The sequence below is a fragment of the Alligator sinensis genome, unplaced genomic scaffold (genome assembly GCF_000455745.1).
Source record: "Alligator sinensis unplaced genomic scaffold, ASM45574v1 scaffold466_1, whole genome shotgun sequence".
NCBI lineage: Eukaryota > Metazoa > Chordata > Crocodylia > Alligatoridae > Alligator > Alligator sinensis.
In genome coordinates this window covers 1,005,084-1,027,516 of record NW_005842406.1, presented here as the reverse complement: position 1 = coordinate 1,027,516, position 22,433 = coordinate 1,005,084, and the positions used below count along the sequence as shown (strand labels likewise).

The following is a 22,433-nucleotide window of genomic DNA, read 5'->3' as shown; positions in this document are numbered from 1 at the left end:
AGACTAGAGAAACTGGACCTTTTCAGCCTCCGCAAGAGAAGAATGAGAGGCGATCTTGTGGCTGCCTATAAGTTCATCACGGGGGCACAGAAGGGAATTGGTGAGTATTTATTCACCAAGGCACCCCAGGGGGTTACAAGAAATAATGGCCACAAGCTAGCAGAGAGCAGAGTTAGATTGGACATTAGAAAGAACTTCTTCACAGTTCGAGTGGCCAAGGTCTGGAATGGGCTCCCAAGGGAGGTGGTGCTCTCCCCTACCCTGGGGGTCTTCAAGAGGAGGTTAGATAAGCATCTAGCTGGGGTCATCTAGACCCAGCACTCTCTTTCCTGCTTATGCAGGGCGTCGGACTCGATGATCTATTGAGGTCCCTTCCGACCCTAACATCTATGAATCTATTTCTTCCTCTTGGTGTGGGGGTCTGTAGCAGACCCCTACCACCAAATCCCTTTCTCCTTGCCCCCCATGTAGCCTAACCCACAATCCTTCTACTTCCTCGTAGAAGTAGAATTTTGGGGGTATATTCTCTTAAAATGAAACTGCCTTCTGACTGCCTTTTTTGATATTCATAAACTTTGTCACTGATTCTATATCTATCCTTTTCCTTATCACCAAACATTTTAAGGTTTAATTTAGCTGCAGAATCAATAACATTTTCAGCTAAAACTGTAGAACCTCAAATCAGCTGTAGAATTAATATGGTCTTGCACCTGCTGGTCTTATATCAGTGGGCAGTGCTACAGTTTCTAGCTAAGATATGGGAAGCCTGAACTATAGGTCCTGTGGCAGCTTTAACTGCTTCTTTGCTTTTGAAAGTTAATACAAAAGCCGCACAGTTAATTTAATGCCTTTTTATCCCCTCCCCCATTTCTGTCTTTATTGGATTCACATCTTCAGTCTGGTTTAATAGAATCCAGGTCCTGAAATCAAGGCAATATTTACTAGGACATGTGCTCTGAAGAGGGCGTGATTGAGGCCCTGTGTTGTAGCAGTTATCTAGACACAGTGGGTGTGTCTATATGACATGCTAAATGCACAGTAATCTGATAATACAGTGCCATAGTGTGTCATGGCAGGAACAGTGCTAATATGCTAGTGTACAGTATTATTAGGCTACTGCACAGCAGCATCACTAAGAAGGTGTGCACTGGCAACACTGTGCAGTGATGCTGGTTACTGTGTATTGATTTAGTATATGGTTATACAAGTACTAAGTGTAATATGCAGTAAGTACAATGCATTGATGAACATGTAGATGTGCACAGTATCATGTCTACTGTTGAACTACATAAACTGAGCATGGCATTATAATAAAGTTGAATACAGGGAATGGTCAGTAGTAGGGAGCAGAAATTTTGGTTCAAATCGGGACAGAAGTTTTGGTCCGAAATACTGACAACAGATTTACTGCTTTACACTCCATACTAAAGTCCCAATTCTGCAACTGAATGCATTCAATGTCATTTTGGAGGCTGGCCTCAGGTTGTATGGATCTACTTACATACCTGAAGCTTAATCATATGACCAAACTGTATCAAAGTAAGTGTGACTTTAACAGTAGGTTCAGGATTTCTATGAGCATTGTTTCCCTGTCAGTATTCTACCTGATTGTCTATGGCTAGGTCTAGTTGGAGTTACGTAGGCTTGTGAGAAACATGTTCTGAATATAGAACAGGGAGTTAGAAATTACAGATGTCTAATTCTGTATCTATCACTGATTTCCTCTGTGGCGACTGGTGAGTCACTTTTCTCTGCTTTGCTTTCCCTGCCCATCTCTAAAATGGGAATACTTATCACATAACACCTTGGATCACCTATCTTGCTTATTTCTCATCATCACAATGTGTCTGTGAATGTTTGTAAAGGACTTTGAAGATGGAAATTGCCAAAGAAATGCTAGCACTGATTATTATAAGCTAATGAATATTTTCAACGTGTATTTGATTGCCAGGCAATTTTTGAAGGGAATCACCAACACTTCCTTCTTGAAGAAGAAAAGTTGACATTCAGCTAGTTTCTAATTAGCACTCAACTGAAATGCCTCCAAAGCTGAGTGCTCCCAGTTGAGTCCTTTAAAAAGTAAGCTTCTCACTAATTGAAATATACTGGAAGTTGAGCACTGGGTAAGGTCTGTAACAGATAAATCAGTGCTGGGGTCGCAGGAATACTAATTTTGCACATATGTGGAACTAGGATTTTCATGCAAGAATCTCTATCCACAGTGAGCTTCTTTTCTTTTGTGCTTCTGCGTCTTTCTTTCCATGTGTCTCATCAGTTTTATAACCTGTTATAATCAGGATAGATGTGCCTGCTTATTTCTGGAAAGGAAGATTAGGTGAGAGGATGGCTCAGTCTCTGCACATGACTTGGCTTACCTTTCTAGCATAAGTAGATGGAGAAAAGTGGGCCATGGTGATTTCTGCTGAGGTCTCAGGTAAGCTTAGGAGGTTAGCAACTACACTAAGCAGTGAGACTGAAAGAGGCACACATGTTAGAAAGCTGCACATTCAAGTTGAATGATTGGGTCACTTGTATTTTTCACTTCTGTGATTACTTTAATGTGATTCATTTATCCTGAAGGAAAAAATGATGTGCTAGAGAAAACTTGGATTTCCATGGTCCGTGGCTCTTTTCTGGTTTGCCAGTCTAACATCCACTTTTAAGGTGGAGGCTCGATTTTGTAGCCTGTTCTCTGTTTCCTTAGCTTTCTCCACCAGTTCTCTAGATTTGTTGTCCAGTTGCCAAAGTTAAAAGCAGTAATACTCCTTTCTTATTTGGTGCTCATAGCTGTTTTTTTCCTCAGCTGCTGAATAAGGCTGCAGGGGGCCTGAGACTGGAATTCCCTCCTTTCATAGAATCATAGAAAGTGGGCATGTCTACACAAGATGCTGACTGCACAGTAGCTGAAAAATTTGGACAGTGTTAATATTCTACTGCACAGTATTATTAGGCTATTGCACAGTAGCACCACCTAAAAGACATTTGCTGGTGCTCCTGCATAGTAACTCTGGTTACTGTGCATTTTTTTAGTACTTGCTAATACAAGTACTAAATACATGCGCAGTCATGACTGCACAGGAGTGTCTTGTGTAGGTGCACCCAGTTAGGGTTGCAAGGGACCTCAAGAGGTCATCTAGTCTAACCCCCTGCTCAAAGCAGAACTGTCCCCAACTAGATCATCCCAGCCAACACTTTGTCTACCCAGGTCTTAGAAAACTTTCAAGAGTAGAGATTCCACAACCTCTCTGCGTAAACCTTTCCAGTGTTTTACTACCCTCTTAGTGAGAGTTTTTTCCTAATATGTAACCTAAACTTCCCTTGCTGCAACTTGAGACCATTGCTTCTTGTTCTGTCATCTGCCGCCACTAAATGCTAAATTAATTTGTAACGTGTAACAAAGAAAAGTGATATGAAAATCAGAAATCTGATATGTACAAAATTGTAAAATAAACTTTTTGAAGGGAGCAGCTTCATTTTTAGGCACTGTTTCCATGTTTGTTTGGTTTTTTTTTTTTATTTGCCTGAATTTTGTGCAATAGTACTTACGAGATGTCCAAGAGCAATTAGAGTAAGATAAATTTAAGAGAGTCTAGCTCCATCTTCTTTGGAACCACCCTTCAGGTAGTTGAAGGCTGCTATTTAATCCCCTCTCAGTCTTCTCTGCTCCAAATTAGATAAACCCAGTTCCCTCAGTGTTTCTTCATAAGTCATGTCCCCAAGCCTCCTAACCATTTTTGTTGCCCTCCACTACACTCTTTTCAATTTTTGCACATCCTTTTTGTAGTGGAGGGCCCAAAACTGGACACAGTACTCCAAATATGGCCTCACCAGTGCTAAATACAGAGGAAGAATCAATTATCTCAATCTGCTGGCATTGCTCCTACCAATGCAGCACAGTATGTCATTAGCCTTTTTGGCAACAACGGCACACTGTTGGCTTATATGCAACTTATTGTCCACCGTAGCCCCATGTCCTTTTTTGCAAGGCTACTGCTTAGGCAGTCAGTCCCCAGCCTGTACTGGTGTATGGATCCATGGGATTGTTCCGTCCTAAGTATGGAACTTTGCAGTTGTCCTTATTGAACCTCAGTTGAACCTTTCCCTTTCCTGCTAGGCTGCTCAGGAGTCACCACCCTCTGTATGAGCTTTGCATGCTTCCCCAGGTGGAGAAAACAATGGGACAGAACACTTAAACTGGTTTAAGATAAACCTGGGACAGTTAGTCAAGGGTGGAGGAGTTTTAGCTGGTTTAGTGATTCCAAGCAGCAACATACGTTTAACATAAATCAACGTTGAATACCACATGTCCTTTTGGGCAGCAGTCAAATCCCTAGGGACAGACGTTTAAAAAACTTGAGCCTGAATTGATTCAATTTTTGCAGATTAGTCTAACCTGCAAAGCTTGACCCGATTTGGAGGTGGATAGACATTCGCTTTTCATTTCAGAAATGCAGGCACATGCCTGCAGTGGCTCAGGCTAGAAGCCAAGGGGTCCTCCCAGGCTTTTCTCAGCTCACTGCTCAAGGAGTGGGAGTGTTGCCAAGCCCTGCATCTGTTGATGATACTGAGTTTTTCAATCTCCCTCACCACTGGGGACCTGTAGGGGGTGCACATGGGTGCATGTGCACCCCCCTGCGATTGACAGTGCACCCCCTGAAAGAAGTGCCACCGATACTGTTGGCAGCACCTGTGGGTGGTGGCTGCTTCCTCCTCACTGCTGACACCACTACTGGTGGTGTTTGTGGGCGGTCACTGATCATAGCTGGCTGCCACCAATGCTACTAGCGGTGCCTGCAGGTGGTTGCTGACCACCAGTTGATGCTTGCCACCCACCCCCTGCCACCAACACTGATGTGGCTCACTGCTTGCCACCACCATGCCCCCGCTGCTGCCACTGCGTGCAGGCGGTTGCTGTGCCCCCCCCCCCCCCCCCCCCCCCGGGCCCCGCCCTTTCTTTGGGGCCATGCATTGTTCGTGTCCCTCTCCCTGCTTCTTCATACTGTCTGCAAACCAGGTCATTTCTAACACCTTTCTCTGTCCCCTTTTGAAGACTGACAAATTGCAGCCAGCAGCTTGCTTGTCAGAACAAAATTTATCAGCCCATGAAGACCTACAAAAGCAAACATTTCTCTCATTAGTTCCAAGCTCTTCTTTTCTGCAGGGTGCATTTGCATTTGCAAGCCACTAGCTGTCTGCCCTTTGTTCCAGTGAAACTGGAGACCCACAGAGACACCTCTCAACAGTAGCTAGCATGGGTGGGGGGTGGCCTGACCAGATGCCAGGTCCCTGTGCTGGGGCCCCTGCCATGGAAGAGGTGCGGGGAGTGGGGATTCCCGCTTGAGCAGCTGTGCGGGGGAGGAGGGCAGGGGCAGGGAAACCCCTGGTAGCTACTGCAGTCCCTCAGCCAGCCGGAGCAGTGATAGTGCTCTGGCTAGGAAGGAGAGGGGCAGGCCAACCCTGCTGTGCTCCAGCAGGCAGCCCAGCCCAGGGCTGCAAAGCATCAGGGATGCTGTGGGACTCTGATTTAACTTAAACGAGGAAGGGGTCTGGTTTGAGCCAAAGCAGTTAAGTCTGATACTACATTCAACCAGGTTTATCTTAAACCAGTTTCAGCCATTTTGAAACTGGTTTATGTGCACTGAACTTATGTTCTGTTACAAGTTTAAACCAGTTTCTGATTACTTAAACAGGTTTATGTGTAATGTCTATCCCTAGCCCTGGTGGTTGGATGGAAAGAAGAAAGATGGAATATTGGGGAGGGTAAAGGCAGACGAGAAAAAGGTGATTTCTGGAGTCTGTTCTTGAGAGAGGAAAGAGAAGACAAAGGGGGATGATATGGAGGCAGATGTGTGAAGAGAAGAAGGGAACATTGGGGTTGTTGGAAGTGATAGGGACCTCAGCAGGATAGGGGTAGGGATTAGAAGAGATGCTTTTGCAATGAGAAAGGGAGCTGCCCCCTGAAGCTGTTGCAGACAGGAAAGCAAGCCTGACAGCTGCTCTGAAAGTCACAAAGGAGCCAAAGGCAAACTGTGTGTAAATTAAATCTTAAGCTTTTCGTTAGGCCGAGGTAGATAGGTCTCATTCTGCAAAAGGGCAGATGTTCTGGTTGATATCCTGGCCCCACTGAAACCAATGGCAAAGCTTTCAGGGACTTTAAGGGGTCAACATTTTCCCCTTTGGACTTAATTTTCCATTCCCTTGAGCATCTCTGGGTTAGTAGTGTTTTATATTCACCTTAGAAGCACTTTGCTTAGGTGCAACATAATATAGACTCACTCTAATGTATAACACCCTGCCAGACTGGAATAACATAGTGTGATGACTGTCACGATAAACAAGACACAGAGAACTGGTTAAAGCATAGATGTGTACCTCTTGAGCTAAAAGAGACAGACTCATAACGAAGAGCTGTAAGATACTTCTATCTTCTTTGCATCAAATGTGGAAAGGGACATGCAACACACTGAACAGTGGGTTATAATAGCCTAATGAAAGAGAGGCTAACTTGATCTGTCCGTTGTATTTTTAAAAGGCTTGTCATCGTAGCATCATGACAGAATTTTAACTGCCTTTCAACAAACAACAAAGGCCTTGTCTACACTAGGGAATTAACAGAAATCCCACTGGTTCAGAGGCATTTCAAATGTGGAGATGGTCCTGCCATGGACTTATTAAAGCACAGGCACTAGTGGCCTGTGCCTAGGACAGCGGCTTTGGCTTCATGTGATGGCATTAGAATCTCTTTTGAAAAGACATACTTGTTTGTTTCTACATGCACAAGAGCCCGTGCAAATATGACCCAAAAGCAGCAATATCTGCTTGAGTCTGTAGAATGCTTGAAACAATAACATGAAGGGCTGTGAACTGTCTTATTCTTCTTAAGGGATTGTAAACTCTGAAACCTGCTGCTTTGGGCAGTTCTGGTTTAGTGTCTATAATCAAAATTCTTATACTGTTTAGTGGTGAGAGAACATATCATTAATCACGGGCGAGGGGGGAGAATAATTCCATTCATACTAATAAGAATTAAAGAATACACTTAAGACTGGCAAATGTTTTGTAACAACGTGCTCAACAAATTTAGCTAGTTTCCTCCTCATGAATTATCTGTGAATGGGTTGCAATTTTTACCAATGTGTTCACTTATTTAATATTTTATGCAAACAAATGTCAACTTCTGGATCCCTTGTAAACTGTTATGAGCATCTAATCTATCCTTTTGAACTGTGCATTTATAAAGCCTGATGAGAGTAGAAGCTGATGGGAACTGAAATGTGGTATTGAAATGTATTTAAAATTCAGTCTTCGCAGTGTGAGACTATGGGTGTGTCTACACAGGATGCTACAGTGCCATAGCAATGTGCTACAGTGCCGTAGTGTCTGTTGACAAACACCATGATGCCACTACTATGTCACCATAGCAATGTGCTCCTTCATTATACTGCATTGCTACGGTGATGTAGCAACCAAAAATAACCATGCATGGCCAGCACAGCGCAGTATAGGGTGTGACTGTGCCATCTTTTAGTACTTCCAACGTACTAAAAGGTTTCAGAGTTTACAATCCTTTTAGTACTTCCAAAAGGAAGTACTAATGATGGCACAGTAACAACGGCACAGTACGGCCATGTGTAGACGTGTTCTATGTGTACTATTATGTCTACTACTGACTGTCACAGGATTCTGTTTGTGTTTTCTGTATGGATGTCCTAACTTTTACAGACTTCTTAGATTTTAACCAATTTCATTTAGCCACAGAGCAAACTTCATTTTGTGACTATGAATGTTCACAGTAAACTTGTTTTGGGCCTGCAGCTGGTATTTATTTAATCAAATAATCATTCACTGTTGTTTTTGTTCTTCCCTAGAAAACTGAAACCTTAATATAAAAAAGAGACATTTTGAGCAGGTCATTTTCATTCAGTCTTATATATTAATTCATATTTATGTGAATATATTCTCAAGACCTCTGCTTTCAGCTCCCTCTAGTTATACTTTATTTGTTTGCTATACATCCTTAACTACACAGACAGCCTTTTTCCCCCTTCCTCCATTCCCAACAGCTAAAAAACACTTTAAACATGCCCGTATTGTTCTGTCATAATATGAACTAACCATTCCACTAATACAAAGTGCATATAAACCAATAATTATACTTATTCATTATAACTCTGTCACTTCCCTGAGTAATTACAATAGTTGTTTAAAAAACAGTATAATCTTTAGACCTACTCAGGTTGTCAGCACTTCACGACTGTGTATGGCACCCTTCACAGTGCTACATGACATAACTATGAATAATACTTAATAAAAGTAGTTGTGGTATGGAAGGTGTGTCTGTGTATAGTGGAGAAGAGCTTCTCTCTCAGTGCAGTCTGGAATCCATGAGGTTAGTGAGCAGGGACATGCTCAGCAACTGGCAGGGTAGAAACATAACTCCCCCAGGCTTCTAATAATAGCAGCAACCAGAAGGCAGCAAAAGACCACGTGTGAGTGTACAAACTGCAGGGACAGATGAATGAACTGTTCCTATTCCCCCTGTTTTTGTCCCAAAGGAAGGTCTACAATCATTCTTCTTGGCAGGTGGAGTTACCTTTATATTGTAACAAATCTTTACTCTTTACACACATGGATGTTATAGTTAGCAGTTAGGGATAGAACTGAGATCCCCATAGTCCAAAACCACAAGTGCCTACTCCATGAGCGAAAGGGGGATCTGTCTCAGTTATCAGCAGGATAAAATCTGCCATACAGACCAGAGCAGTTCTGATTCCATCCAGCAGATGGCAGTAGTAATGATACAGGCAAGCTAGACCATTAAAAACTCATGGCCCCTTTGCATGTTTGAAATCCATGTGGTTAATGCACTTTCTCTTTGTCTCGGTTTATTCTCTTTTGCAGTTCTTTTCTTCTGCCCAATTCCATTTTCTTTCAGGGCATGTATTGTCTACCCCAGCGAACCCGGGGCTATGATTTCTTTGCTCACATTATTTCAGCAGTCACACTTCTGCATTTTAAACACGCAGTTGTCTGAGGTCACTTTATATTGTTAAACTATTAGTATGTGGTAACGTGGGTAAGAAGGCTTCTCTTTTCTGAGCTCTTCAAAAGTGAAGGAGGCTCTCATCTCCGGGTTGGAGCCTCCTTCACAAAATCATCTGTGGGCAAGCCCACCCACAACATCATATGCATTCCCAATCCTGGATGCACTCCACTCTCTTCCCCAGACATTTCTAGAGACAGAGCTATTTCCTCCTCAGGACTGGGAAGGGTGACCAGTTTCTCACTCTTGCCTCCTGCTGTGCTCTCTCTTCTAGGATCTTGCTGTATCCTCACTTCTCCAGATGCAGTGGTTTATTTTGACCAGGCAGTTTCTCTCCCTTAGTGCCTCATCTCAGTTACGTGTGGGTTTGCAACCATTCGTGGAGGGAAGGCAAACTGGGCACCCCCTTAACCGTCAGTCACATGTAGAGCAGGTAAAGTTTTTAAAACAGTGAGCCCCAAGGGGACTACGTACATCTCTGAAAGTGACTGACAGTCCCAGTAACTTTGTTTTTCCTTTATTCCTTTTTTTTTTAATTTACTCTTGTAAATGTGGTGTTTGTCAGGATAAGAACAATCCATTGGAAAGGCTCGTGGCTTCTGGCTGTGGCCAGAAAGTACCCAGCTTGGGCCTGAAATCTTCCTGGTAGCTGTTCTATAGTTTTGCCAGTAACATTAAAACCATCGTTTCCCATTTCTTCCTCTCAGTAGTGCTCTTGCACAGACTCTTCACTCACTAGAAGAAAAACAATATTTAATGTGTGGGTACCCAGTAAAAAGTCAAATTCATCTTTCATGTTTGTTTCTTTGTTTTTTGAAAAACAAGTAAAGCTTAAAATGGCCATATTTCTACAAAATGTATATTGTGAAGTGGTGTTTTTTTGGACTGAGGAAAAATTCCTGAAAATTGATCATTTTGCCAGCAGTGTAAAAGTTTGAACCTGGGAAGCAAAACATACTTTCTCTGGAATTGGCTTTATTTAATTTATTTATTTATTTGCTCAATTTTTACTTTACAAATAAAGTGTAATTCTATTTTGGGAAGTACCTGAAACATGTATGTATAAACAAGGCTTTTCCTGAATACAGGATTTAAATACCCTTCAGATCAGAATGTGGTGAAGATTCTGTATTCGTTGCCCAGCACGATATGAAATCACTGAGGAAATACAGCTGAGTTTGTTAGCTGGGGGTTTGCTTAAGAAGAGTTTTGTTAAGCAAATTATATGATGTGTGTGAAAAAAATAAATTTGCATGTGAATGTTGGTAGAGCTAGGTCTATATTTTTCGGCCGGTGTTCTTCATTTTTCAGGCCCTAGATCAGGCGGTTGGGATTTCTTACAATATAGCAGAGAACTGTGTTCTGAACCCTCGTTCATGTAATCACCTGCTTCATAGAGTTACTACACTTAGTGCCATGCCTGTTGAATGTTTGCACAGTCTTGCCATTTTTGCTAAAGCATCAATAAGCCAGACTTCATGCAAATCTGTATCTGTTCGTCAGTGCTTTCTGGGGATGATATTTAAGCAACAATGTAACATAGCTGCTTATGTATAGCTAGTGAGTATTAAAGAATGGAGTAAAATGTCGATTGTCACCCTGTAGTGTCTGCCAGCTTGGTGACAGAAACAGAGAGATGTCCACAAAAACAGTTCAAAATGTGACACCTTATAGAAGCAGCTCAATAATGAATGGGAAAACTTTTGCTAAACATTATGACTGACGCATCAAATAAATTACTGTTTCAACCTCCCACCCCAGCTGATAATAAATAATGTGAAATTTGCATTATGAATCTTGAAGATAGAGCTATATTTTACTATATTTCTAGTGAATCTAGAACCAGTTTATGGTACCATATGAAACCATGGGAAACTCAAATATTTCCCATGATCATTTCATTAAATCAGCCATAACTTGACTGCTGCTGCCTGGGTTTCCCTATCCATGAAGGGGGTGGTGATAAGGTTTACCTCTTTTGTAAAATATTCTGAGATGTATGGATGAGAAAGTCCATGAAAATCTTCATGCTATTCCTGTTACTCATATTAATTAGGTAAATCTATCCCTTGTGTAATCTACTAACATGAATGAATTTACACCAGAGATGAACTCAGCCCAATTTATTATTATTTTTGCACCGGTTAGTCTTGTAAACATGTGTGATGCTTTAAAAGTACAGAAAAAGACCTTTTTTACACATGATTTAAAGACTCCTCTCTCTAAAGCCTTGCACTGTCTCAGACAGCAGATTAACCTGTTCTGGTTTTCTCTGCATTGAACACTTTCTAATCTGCATGCTACAGGTTCCAGGACTTTCACCTAAGTTTCATAGTCAGATATATTCCACCCTTAACTTTTAACCCCAATGGGTATATTTGCATTTCTTCCATTTATAATGTATAACAACTGGTGAAAGATTTATTTACTTCCATAATCCTGGACAATAACGCCTAGTGCTCTAGCAGATCTAGAGTTCGTTATTCATTATAATCGTTGGTAAAAAAGAATTTTTCCCAGTTGTTTTCTGTAATCCCCCCCTACCCCCGCCTGCCCAGTTCTTTCCTTTTTATATTTTTCTGGGAGGATTTATGTTATTTGCATTCGACTGTTCTCATTGTGTGAAGTGAAGCCCTGAGATTATTTCTTTGTGCAGATTCTCTACCCACAATGATTTTAGTCCCTGATGAAACAGAGAGCCAAACCCTCTCACAATCCTTTAACTGTTGATTTGAAATGTAAAAACAAAAATGTGCAGAAGTCTAATGGGCTGCTCAATCCACTGTAGATGAACACAAACACTTTGAACTGCCAGATCTCTGCTGAAAGAAATCATCTCATAGAGGTGAATCGCCGGCTCCGAATGCGTGGTATTGTTGTGGCCTGTGTTGATGTGTTTTGTAGTAATCACATTTCTGATATTGTACAAGTGTGCTCTTCTTGGAGGGTGATTGGCTCAGGCAGCAGTTAAACCACCTATATGCTAACAAGCCTGGCTGCCAGGTTCCTAAGGGGTCCTGGCTGGGAAAAATTAAAACCAAACCTTAGACCCCTGTCAGACTGGGAGGAAAATTATATTTTTGAACTAGTCTACAGTGTGGACAGGAAATGACCCCTTCACAAACTGCTTCTTTAAAAACAAGCAGTGGTGCCTGAAGCTATCCAGTCTCTCTCCCTCTCTCTCTGGAGCTTGTGCTCTCTCCCTCTCTCTCTCACTCTCTCTCATGCTCTCTCCCTCTCCCGCTCCCTCTCCCCCCCCCTCTTGCTATAGAGGGCTCCAACAGCAGTTCCCAGCCAGTGTGTTCGCTCTGTGTGCGTGTGTGCGCGTGTGTGTGCGCGCATGCTGCTACTTTGTACTGTGAGGAACACACAGCCCATGTGCTCTGTATGGATGTTGATGATACTCTGTGTAGCTTGATTCTCTGCAAGCAGGCAAGATGTCCAGCACACCACATGACCCTTTCTATTCTTCTCCTTTTGGCCCATTTTATAGGAGACATACACCATACATGGTGCAACCAGAGTACCGAATATATGAAATGAACAAGAGGCTGCAGTCTCGTACAGAGGTAAGTCCCTCAACCTTGTTTTACTGTGCATGGACTGTGCTAGGTTTCAGGCTGAATTCCATCTGAAGCGTCCCATTAGACAGTGCAATATATAGAGGAATAAACACCCTAATTAATTTAGTAGTTTAATTGGGTAATCCCTCATTATATTTCCATGCAGAGCAACTCTTTGAGTAGATACCAGCTGAAATCTTGAAATTACAGTACAGCACTTCAGGGTTGATTATGATGCCAATCTGAGGGAAATTTCCTTTCCTTTAGTGTGTTGTTTGCTCAGTATCTGTCCTGATGGCATTTGCAGCTATAATATTATAAGGTATTGCTTGATCATTTGCACTAAACTAATCCAGAAATGTCCCTCCTTTAGAAGGAGCTGAACCATGACCTGTATTTGTTTTTCAGAGTCATTAAAATTAAATATGAATGATAGGAGCAACCAGAAGCAGAGTTTTTAAAACTTATTCTGGAGCTGCACTTAAAGAACACATGTTCATAACAAATACATACAGAAATATGTGCATGTGTTTAGAAAACAGTTGCTTTTATAGCAAGAGAAAGGATTAGTCCATGACTTTGTTATCTAGCTGTCAGAGTACCTTGTAATGTAAACTCCATCCACTGTTTGAGGTGCTTTGTATAATATGTTACTGGTTTATACATATTGGATTCTGCATGGAGATCAGCCACCTCAAAAAATGAAGAGTAAAAATACTTTTAGTACTTTTTAATTAAAATTCAATTCTGCCTCCTGCAATTGAAATGAAGCAATACTTTTGAGGCTATTGGAGTGAAAAGTGTGCAGACTGAATCAAGCTGCAGCTGTACCCATGTGTTTGTTTGTGCAGCCCACATGTTTGGTGCTGCAATTTTTCCAAAGTAGTTTACTGTGGATGCCCTGAAAACACTTAACAAAGTATAAATCTTGTAGAATGAATGGCCTTCTCTAGAGTGCAACTGTCCAGTGAATTTGTCAAGAGATATAGTAAAGGATTTTGGTGGAATTTAAGGTGGATCTGTTTGTTGTATCATAATTCTTTAAGGGGACATGAGGTTATCATAAAATAAAACACACATGCCTGAATTGTCAGCTAAACCATGGAGAATTCATGACGTTTAATGCATGATACAGCTAACAAGATGTGACCTGCTTTCTGATTGGTTAACAGTCAGAGAGTGACTGCTTTTCTAGCAGTTATCACTGCTATTTTTTAAACATATTAATTCTCTATTAATGTTATATATAGTTGATGATATTCATAATCTCAAAGAAACTTATTGGTCCTATAGTTGTGTTAAACTGATCTTAGTTTTGCCTCAGGTCGTTAGCTACTGGCAATGACTTATATTTAGATTTGGCAGGTATTGTGCTTTAGTTACTCCTTATTTGTCAGATAGTTACAACTCTGCTTTACATTCCTATACAAATTAATGCAACAATTTGTAGCATCTTACATGTGGACAGGAAAGAAAATGTTACATCAAATGATTACTTTGGCACTATTATACAGAAGTAATTTTGAAAAGCTATCATTGTTACTGTTTGTAATTCAAGTATTAGTGATATTTTTAATTCTTTTAAACACAACTTCTTGACTGGACAACCTGGACTCTAAAAATCTTCCACTACAAAAACTTTTGGAAGTACTCATAGAAAGCCTTTCCCATATCCTGCTGCTGTTATGCTCTGAACTAGTCTTTTAGGCTCTAGTGGATTTCATTACATTTTTTGTCCCAGTCACTCTGTGGGATGGGCTGCTGCAAGCAGGCTGAACTCTCTTTGCCGGTACTGGGATAGATGCTAGTGGGGTATGACAGAGAGCGTGGAGAGTGATGAAAACATACTTTTTAAACTTTTCCTTTTCTCAGAGTAAAAATACTCTTGCTTTGTGATCATTTGCAATTAAGAACCTTGTTTTTTGAATGCAAGATTATGCATTATTCTTCATTGAGATAAATATTCTCTAGATAGCCCTATAACAGCATCCTTTTTAATAAAAAAATAACTTCATGGACACTTTTGTCATTTATAGTGACTAGATGTGGAAAGCTTGTGAAAAATCATTCCTCATTTTTGCCTGCTTGTAGGTTGGGAAGGGAACTTCCACATTAGTTTTGGATGCTTTTAAGCAGTACTAGAGTTCATTAGGGCCAGCCTTGAATTTCTTGGATCCTGTCTAGTGGAAGAAAAATGTGCTTGAGCTTGTGCTATAGTTCCATGATATAAACATGTCTCTTCATGCAGTCTTTGGTAGTGGTAGTGGTCCCTGAAGGAGACTGCTTGCTCACTGTGCACTGTATGTAAGAGGCAGTACAACTAACACTATTAAAGCGGAAAGAGTTACAAAGAAACTCCTAAGAGTGGAATAGAGGGAAGGGACTTACTTTGGACAGAGCCAGTGGAAAGCAAGGATGTTGTAAGGGTGAGACCCACATCCTCTCCCTGCAAAGCCCCACATTTATTTAAATATCCGTTGATAATTATTTGGGATGATTTATGTTGGCTTATAAAAATAACACTATTAATGAATCCTTTAGAGTCAAGCTTTGTGCCTCCTCCCATGGTTGTGGGAAGTCCAAAATTAGAGGAGTTCAGCATATGAGGACCCTGTGCAGGTTATGTACATGCTCTTTCATCCCGTGTGCTGCAGAGTTCAGTTTTACAGATGCTCCCAAAACATCACAACTTTTCAAGGTTTGTGGGAAGCGGAGCAGCGTGCCACCAGTTCTGAAGTTATGCACATCCCACAGCCGTTGCTGCTTCTATTTCCCCTACCCCAATGGTAGTGTCAACCACATCCTTAAGAATGAAGCAGTGCCTATAGAGTGGTATGGCAGCAGTTCTGCAGCCCACGGTCAGTCCTTATATAGACCGCTTCATCAAGCCTGAGCTGCTTTGGCATGGCATATGGGTGACAGTTAGCCCCTAATTAAGCCTGGGTCACTGTAGCTCAATGTGCTGAGGTAACTTGACCCAGTGCTATAAGGAATGATGACTTAGATGCAGTGTGCATATTGCTGTTTTTTCTAAAGCATCTTGTTTTCTATATGAAAAAACATGGTAGCCCTGCAGTGGAAGAACTGTTCAGACTAAACCTTCCTAGTGCAGTGCATGCTCTCTGTTCCAAACTTCCTCTCTCAACTTTCAGGGCTTCTTCAACTGGACATACAGCTGCCCTTTATATCTGAGGTCAGTCCTAAGCAAAGAGGGGTTCACTGTCAAAGGAGTGATGGCTCCATATGGCTCCAGAATAGCAGTTCCAGTCCCACTCCAGACTTGTGTTCACGGCTGCCCCAGTCATCTCAACTGTAAATGGGTATATCTGGTTGGGCTGGGGAATTAAAGGCAGTTGGATGTGATGCTATTGCCTCATGTGCTGGTTGGCTACAGAAACTGGTGTGCCTTACCCAGCCTAGCACTCTGGCCTGGTAGGCTTGAAAGGAGGTTTGAGAACTTCAGTCATGTTGAGTCAGGTGCTGGTTTTGTGATCTAAGACTTAGATCTAGGACTTAGCTCGCAAAACCAGCATCTGACTCAACATGACTGGAGTCCTTAAGCTCAGCAAATGTCCACTAACTCAGGGTTCCTACTACCAAACACGTTCTTTCTTATGTTAGAGATTTCAGTTTCTTAACAAGCCTATAGCAACACCTTTCCACCTCATTAAAGTAGGTTGGAAAAAGTAAAATCCCCCCAGAAGTTGGATGTTGTGGTACTTTTCCTTTAGAACTGTAAATTAGAACACCAAAATTCTTAATTCCACTTGAGGAGTCAAATGTCCTTTGAAAATATATTGTTAATCCTGCTTATAATAAGAAATATATTTTCTTATAAATGTTTACTTATCACTATTAAGCCTATTTAATTTTTATCCTAGTTAACTGACATTCCTGTTTGATCAAAATGCAGCTATCTCTAAGCTGTGAATGTGTGGTCATTGGATTTCTTACCTGTTTGTGCAAGTTCCATTTATCTGAATGTTTTTGATGTCTGTGTTAGTTTAGTATACCTAGTTTAGAAAATAATCTGTTGTGGCCAAGTGAACAGGCTCCCATGTTCTATGTAGCAAATATACAAAATAAGTAATTTGATTTATATTTTATATCTTCCTCCTTCATGAAATGCCAATGTAAAAAAACAGCTTCCCTCCTCCTTTGATGCTGAAGTTCCTATTTCATTATAAAGTTTTATAACTCGAAAATGTTTAAAATAAAACAAAATGAAAGGTAAATAAGTCTAAGCTTTAATGGTTCTCCACTCTCTACAACTTGCCGTGGGCAGATGACTTATATTTGCTGGCAGTTTAAAGTCCAATCAATTGCTTTACTGTGAATATTCAGAGAACTATACCAAGGACTTGGCGTGTTTCTGTACTCCTTTGTAGTTCTGGAAATGTTGTGTATTTTAGGAGATTAAATTCACCCAGCACTATATATTTGTCTCTACTGTGAGAGGTGATATTTTCCATGAACATTATGTTCTGTGTGCAAAATCCAAGTTCTTACCTGCCTCAGCAAGTGATGTTATAAAGGTGATTGGAGAAGTTGTTTTGAGTAGTGAGCTGTTCTTTGTAAAACCAGTACAATCAAATCATATTACCTTTCTTTAAACTGGCTGGTAGAGTTCACAGTTTGGAAATTTCACAGTGAAGAATGTCATTAAAAGAAAATAAATTGTGATTTTCTTTTTAGTTGCTTAATTATTTAGTTAGAGCAGGCATTCAGATGAAACCAAACATTTAAAACACCACAAAGCAAAAAAAAACAAAAACAACTCCCATACACCCTGTAGTTGTGGCTTACTTCCTCACATTGTTATCTTATGAAATCATCCTTTCTTCCTCCTCCTGATACATATTTTAATATATTAGTCATGAAATTGTGACATCACAGTTGTTGACATATCAAAGACCTGTTTGTGATATAAAGTTGCTATTATGTATATAAGTCCGAATTCAGCTGAATTTATAGGTTGGGAGGACGGGAGACAAAAGTTTTGAGACAACCATTCTTAAGAGAAGAAATGTTCTTGTTACCCTGAAATATCCTAATAACTAGCAATTATAGGAACAGAACAAAAGTGTTTTAAAATGCCTTTCTTCAAACATTTTTAACTGAAACTAAAAGGTCACTTTTAAAAACGAACCCTTCAAACCTCTTTAGAGACACGGACTTTAAAATGGAATTTGAAGGTCTTTGTAATGATTGTAGTTTCTCATACCAGTTTTTTCCTTCCCTTTTTATAAATTTCTGTTGAGACTGTTTTCAATTAAAATTGCTACAAACTAACAATTCATATGAGTCTAGAAAAAAAAATCAGTCCCTTTCCACACTGATTCTTAACTTACAGTCAGTGATGGCTTGCTGCTTTTTTTCTCCTTCAGTTAAAATATAGAATGTAAACTATATACTTGGCGAGTCCAGAGTTTCTTGTGTGGTGGGAAAAAAAATCAATGTGACTTATAAGAAGAGGAACGACTCACTTTTTTTTTTCATCGAAAAAAAAAAGCCACTTAAAATTTTCATAACTTGTTTTTCCTCGATTTGTGGATGTAGACATGATTCACAGTGCAGATCTGTTTTGAAAAGAAAAATAACAATTTTTTTCACTGGAAGGAAAAAAAAAACAGATCATATTAAAGTACCCAGTCCTGCACTCTTAATTCAGTGGGAATTTTGTCTGAATGAGGACCGCTAGATCAGACCACAAAGTATTTCATTTGACTTTGAATGTATGTACTACTTCGGCTTCCATTGTTTACGCTGTAAAAAAAGGTCAAGGGTAGATTTCTGAAGTCACAGAAACCTTTTTCGTAGACTCTTTGCTTTGTATGATATTTCTTTCCTCTGTTTTTTGCCAGAAATTGCCCATTCTATACACTAAATATTTCAAATACTCTGATTTCCCAACACAGCACTTTTTTGAGTGATATGTTGGGTACATTGGCAAAAGTGGATAGTGTATCTGCTTTACTGCTTGGGTGAAGATCAAGTCCTCGTTCTTTAGGACAGATTCTAGGCCACCTGAAACTGGGAAGTGATGACCTGGGTGGGAGGAAACCTGGCCAGGAATACATGATGATGGGTCTCCACCAGTCCAAAGAAAACATCCTGAAGCAGGTACTGCTGCCATTTCAGAGAGGGGCAAGACCAGGGTTCAGAGGTAGGGCCATCTGGACTTCATCTTCACCAGCTCCCAACTACTTGCTCAGTGTCTGATTTGTTTTAAAAGTTTATTGAAAAATAAATCCTACTTAAGCCCTCTCTTTGGGTATGGATGCTCCTAGAGTTTCTTTCTTTAGAACCTCAGCAGCAAGCACCCTGGTGTCCGGTAATATATAAATGTATAATCTCATCAGGACTGAGACAACAGATGAAATAGGGTATTTATGGAGACCACAAGCTTTTAAGGAACCTGAAGTGCAGCCAGGAATAGAGGATAGTATAAGATTCTTTAGTAAACTTTGAAGTTCCATAAGAATGAAGCCTCTTTGTACTACCAAGCCCCAGGGCTCATCACACTGGGGCCATTCCTGCAGCTGCTGCCCAGTATGAGGCAAATGCTACCTCTGCATCATTCTCCACTATGCATAATAATGTACAAATCACACTCTATTTCTGAGTCCTCTACCCAGCCAGATTTTATTATTCACCATCAAACATGTAGTGTTCCTACCCAATACAAAGTAAAATAGGGCTTTATTGATAATTTGGGAAACGTGAACTTCAGATTACATTTTTCTCTCAGTTTGGCATGTGACATCTTTCTCTCCTAAACAGCATTTCTCCCCTCTTCTATACTCATTATTCATATCCCTCTATATCCAGGAGGGATTTAATGAGTCTCACCTGATTCAATGACACCATCTCCTTACATAGGTTTCTAAACTGCTAACATGGTGGGCCAACACATACACTTTACTGGCTTGTTACTCAGAACAAATAGCTACCCCTGTGCATACAGAGTTCCCAGATACCTGCCTGTCCTTCCATTGTAAGCTACAAAGGCAGCTTGCCAATGTAGTAAAAGGAGGGAGGGAGTTGCCTTCACTGTGCATCCACTGTTGTGATCTAGACATTATATCTGCATGAAATTATAGTGATAAAAATGAGTTAAATCACCCTACCTTTAACTCTGAATGCAATGGAGGGCAAATGTGGGAGCAGTTTTATTACACTTGCATTGCTGTAGAATCATGTGGATGTAACCGTTGCATCTTATTAGTTTATATTAGCATCCCCGATATCAATACAGTTGTTACATTTGTCTATGCCCATAGACCCAAACAAGAACTACTTCATATCTGTTTTGGCTAGATCAGGGGTTGGCAATGTTTTTGGCCCAAGGGCCAAAATCACCCCAGCCTCCACCCATGCCTCAACTTGGCATGCCAGAGATGGGGAAGCCACAAGGGGCTTGATCCTCATTGCTGACGGTGATTGCTTGCATGCCTCTGGGTGTACAGTGGGGGAGGGGCCAGGGTTGTGCTGCCCTAGCCCCTTCCCCACCATGCACTGTGAGCGACACGTGCACGCACTACTGCTACAGAGCCAGTGCTGGAGCTCCAGAGCCAAGTGCAGCTGGTTGCAGCCTCTCAGCTGCCTGCTGCAGCTGGCCCAGGGTCTGGGAAGCTGTAGCAGGTAGCTGGGAGGCTGCAAACAGCTGTGCCTGGCTCCGCAGCTCTGGCACCAGCTCTGTGGAAGATGTGCATGTGCCTCCAGGCGAATGGTGGGAGAGGAGCCAGCGTTGCACTGCACCAGCCCCTTCCCTGCCATGTGCCCAAAGGTGCATGCACAGCTGCTGCAGCCACGGAACTGTTGCCAGGGCTGTAGAGCCCCATGCAGCTGTTTGCAGCCTCCTGGCTGCAGCCAGCTCGGGGTCTGGGCAGCTACTTCTGAAGCTACCCAGAGTCTGGGTCAGCTGTGGAATGCCAAGGAAAATGGCCTTGTGTGCCATGTTCAGGGAAACACGCCGGGGGTTGCTGATCCCTGGGCTAGATGATGTGCATTTCATATTCTTGTTTTCCTTTTGCTCCCTCATTTTTTAAAAATCTCTTAGTATAGTTTTGAGATGCAGCCACCACCAGATATAGTATTTATCCCAGGGGAGGGCAAAATATAGCCCATGGGCCAAATGCGGCCTGCAAGGGCATTCTATCTGGCCCATGGTGCCCCTAAAATTTTGTTAAAAATTAATATTTATCTGCCTCTGACTGCCTGTCAAAGATGACAGGAGCCAGTGGCAGTAGGACCCAGGACGAACCAAGTGTCAGGACCTAGTGGCAGCAGCAGCAAGGCCCGCTGGCTCCACCCCACCCCTGCCCTAAGCTGGAAGCTTCTGCCTTAGCAGAGCCTTCTGGCTTGAGACCCTGGGGTTGTTGCTGCCTTCCTCTACCTGAGAAGGAAATTCAGGTAAGAATGGGTAGAGTGGGGAGGAGGATCACCGGCACAGCAAGAGCCAGCGGGGCCCAGCTCACACCACGTGGTTCCCAGCTAAAACTGCATGGTGCTTCTGCTGCAATGTGCAGTCCTGCCCCTGCAGCCTGAACCATGTGGTGCCAGAGCTGTGGGTGAGGAGCATTGGGCTGTCAGGGAACGGTGGCAGCTGGCAGGGAAGGAAGGAAAGTGACAAGGGAAAGGCAGTGGGGGCAGTCGTGGTGGGGGAGTGGCAGTGGGCAGGAGCACAGGGCCCCAGGGGTCAGGGCTAGCTAGCAACCATGGGGCTGGGCTGTCTCCTGCTGTGTTCTGTGGTTCTGGCATTGCAGCGAGGAACAGCGCACTGCTGGGAGGTGCCCAGCCATGCCACACTGTGCTGCTTGGTTCCTGGCTGCCACACCGGGATCACAGAATGCAGCAGGAGCCAGACCGGTCCCCGCACTTCCCAGCTTTCTCCTGTTGCTTCCTCTACTGTGCCATTCCTACAGCTCCCACGCTCACAGCGGGGGAGGCCCCCCATCTCCCTTAGCTGCTGGCAGCTGCTTGGATTCCACTGGAGTGGAGGGATCCCCATCCCCTACTTCCCTGCAGAGTCCAGCACATGGCTTCCCCTGTGGGAGTGTGGGAGTTGCAGGCCCATGGCATGGATCCCCTGTGATAGAGGTGGCTGGGAAGGCTGTGCTCCTCACTGCTGATCCCCACTGGGTACCAGTGCCTGGGTTGGCCATGAGCTCCCTGAGCCCTCCCACCTGTTGCTGCTGCTGCTAGCAGCAGGGGCTGGGCATCATGTGGGGGAGCTTGGGGGTGTCCCAGCACCCCAGAAACCTCACACACCCATACGCAGGCCCCACATCCCCCACTGACATATACACATACCCCAACATACCCTATATGCCCCAAACATCCCCATACACACACACACTATATAAAAGAGTGAGACTTTATTTTTGAGTTATTATGCAATCCCTTCTATATACAGTATACCAACAGAAATAATGACAAATATTTTTTGTAATAAAATTAAAATATGTTATAGTAGGTGTTTGACTTCTAGTTTATGATTTGTTTTTTGCTGGTTCTAAGATGGCAGCCCCCCTCCCAAAAAGAGTATTTCTGGGGGACAAGGGAGAGACTTCTGGTGGCAAAGTTCAGAGGTTACGGGGTTGGACTTCTGGCCCCAATATGGTGACTAGGGGCAAGGCAACTGTCAAGGGGCAGGGCTACCCATGCGGCCCTCGACAGCTCACCAAAACTTGTTAAGCAGCCCTCCATCTGAAATAATTGCCCACCCCTGATCTATCCTTATCCGAGCCATTACACAAATGCTAGCTACAGTAGCTTTCATGCCAGATAGGGGATTTTATATGCATGATGATCTTACCCATTGC

General features: G+C 42.3%; 1 protein-coding gene across 11 annotated transcripts in view; it reads left to right on the top strand.

The window, feature by feature from the left end:
• The first annotated feature begins 12,204 nt into the window (after window positions 1-12,204).
• LDB2 (LIM domain binding 2) overlaps window positions 12,205-22,433 on the top strand; it is a 357,070-nt gene continuing 346,841 nt past the window's right edge. For 3 of the 11 annotated variants that reach the window (XM_025211438.1, XM_025211435.1, XM_025211433.1), the window contains exon 1: window positions 12,207-12,612. In XM_025211438.1, coding sequence (XP_025067223.1) covers window positions 12,481-12,612 — 132 coding nt within the window. In that variant the 5' untranslated portion in view covers window positions 12,207-12,480. Of the gene's footprint in view, window positions 12,613-22,433 lie in introns of all 11 variants that reach the window. The other 8 variants (XM_014522872.2, XM_025211436.1, XM_025211431.1 and 5 more) reach the window with 4 other exon arrangements.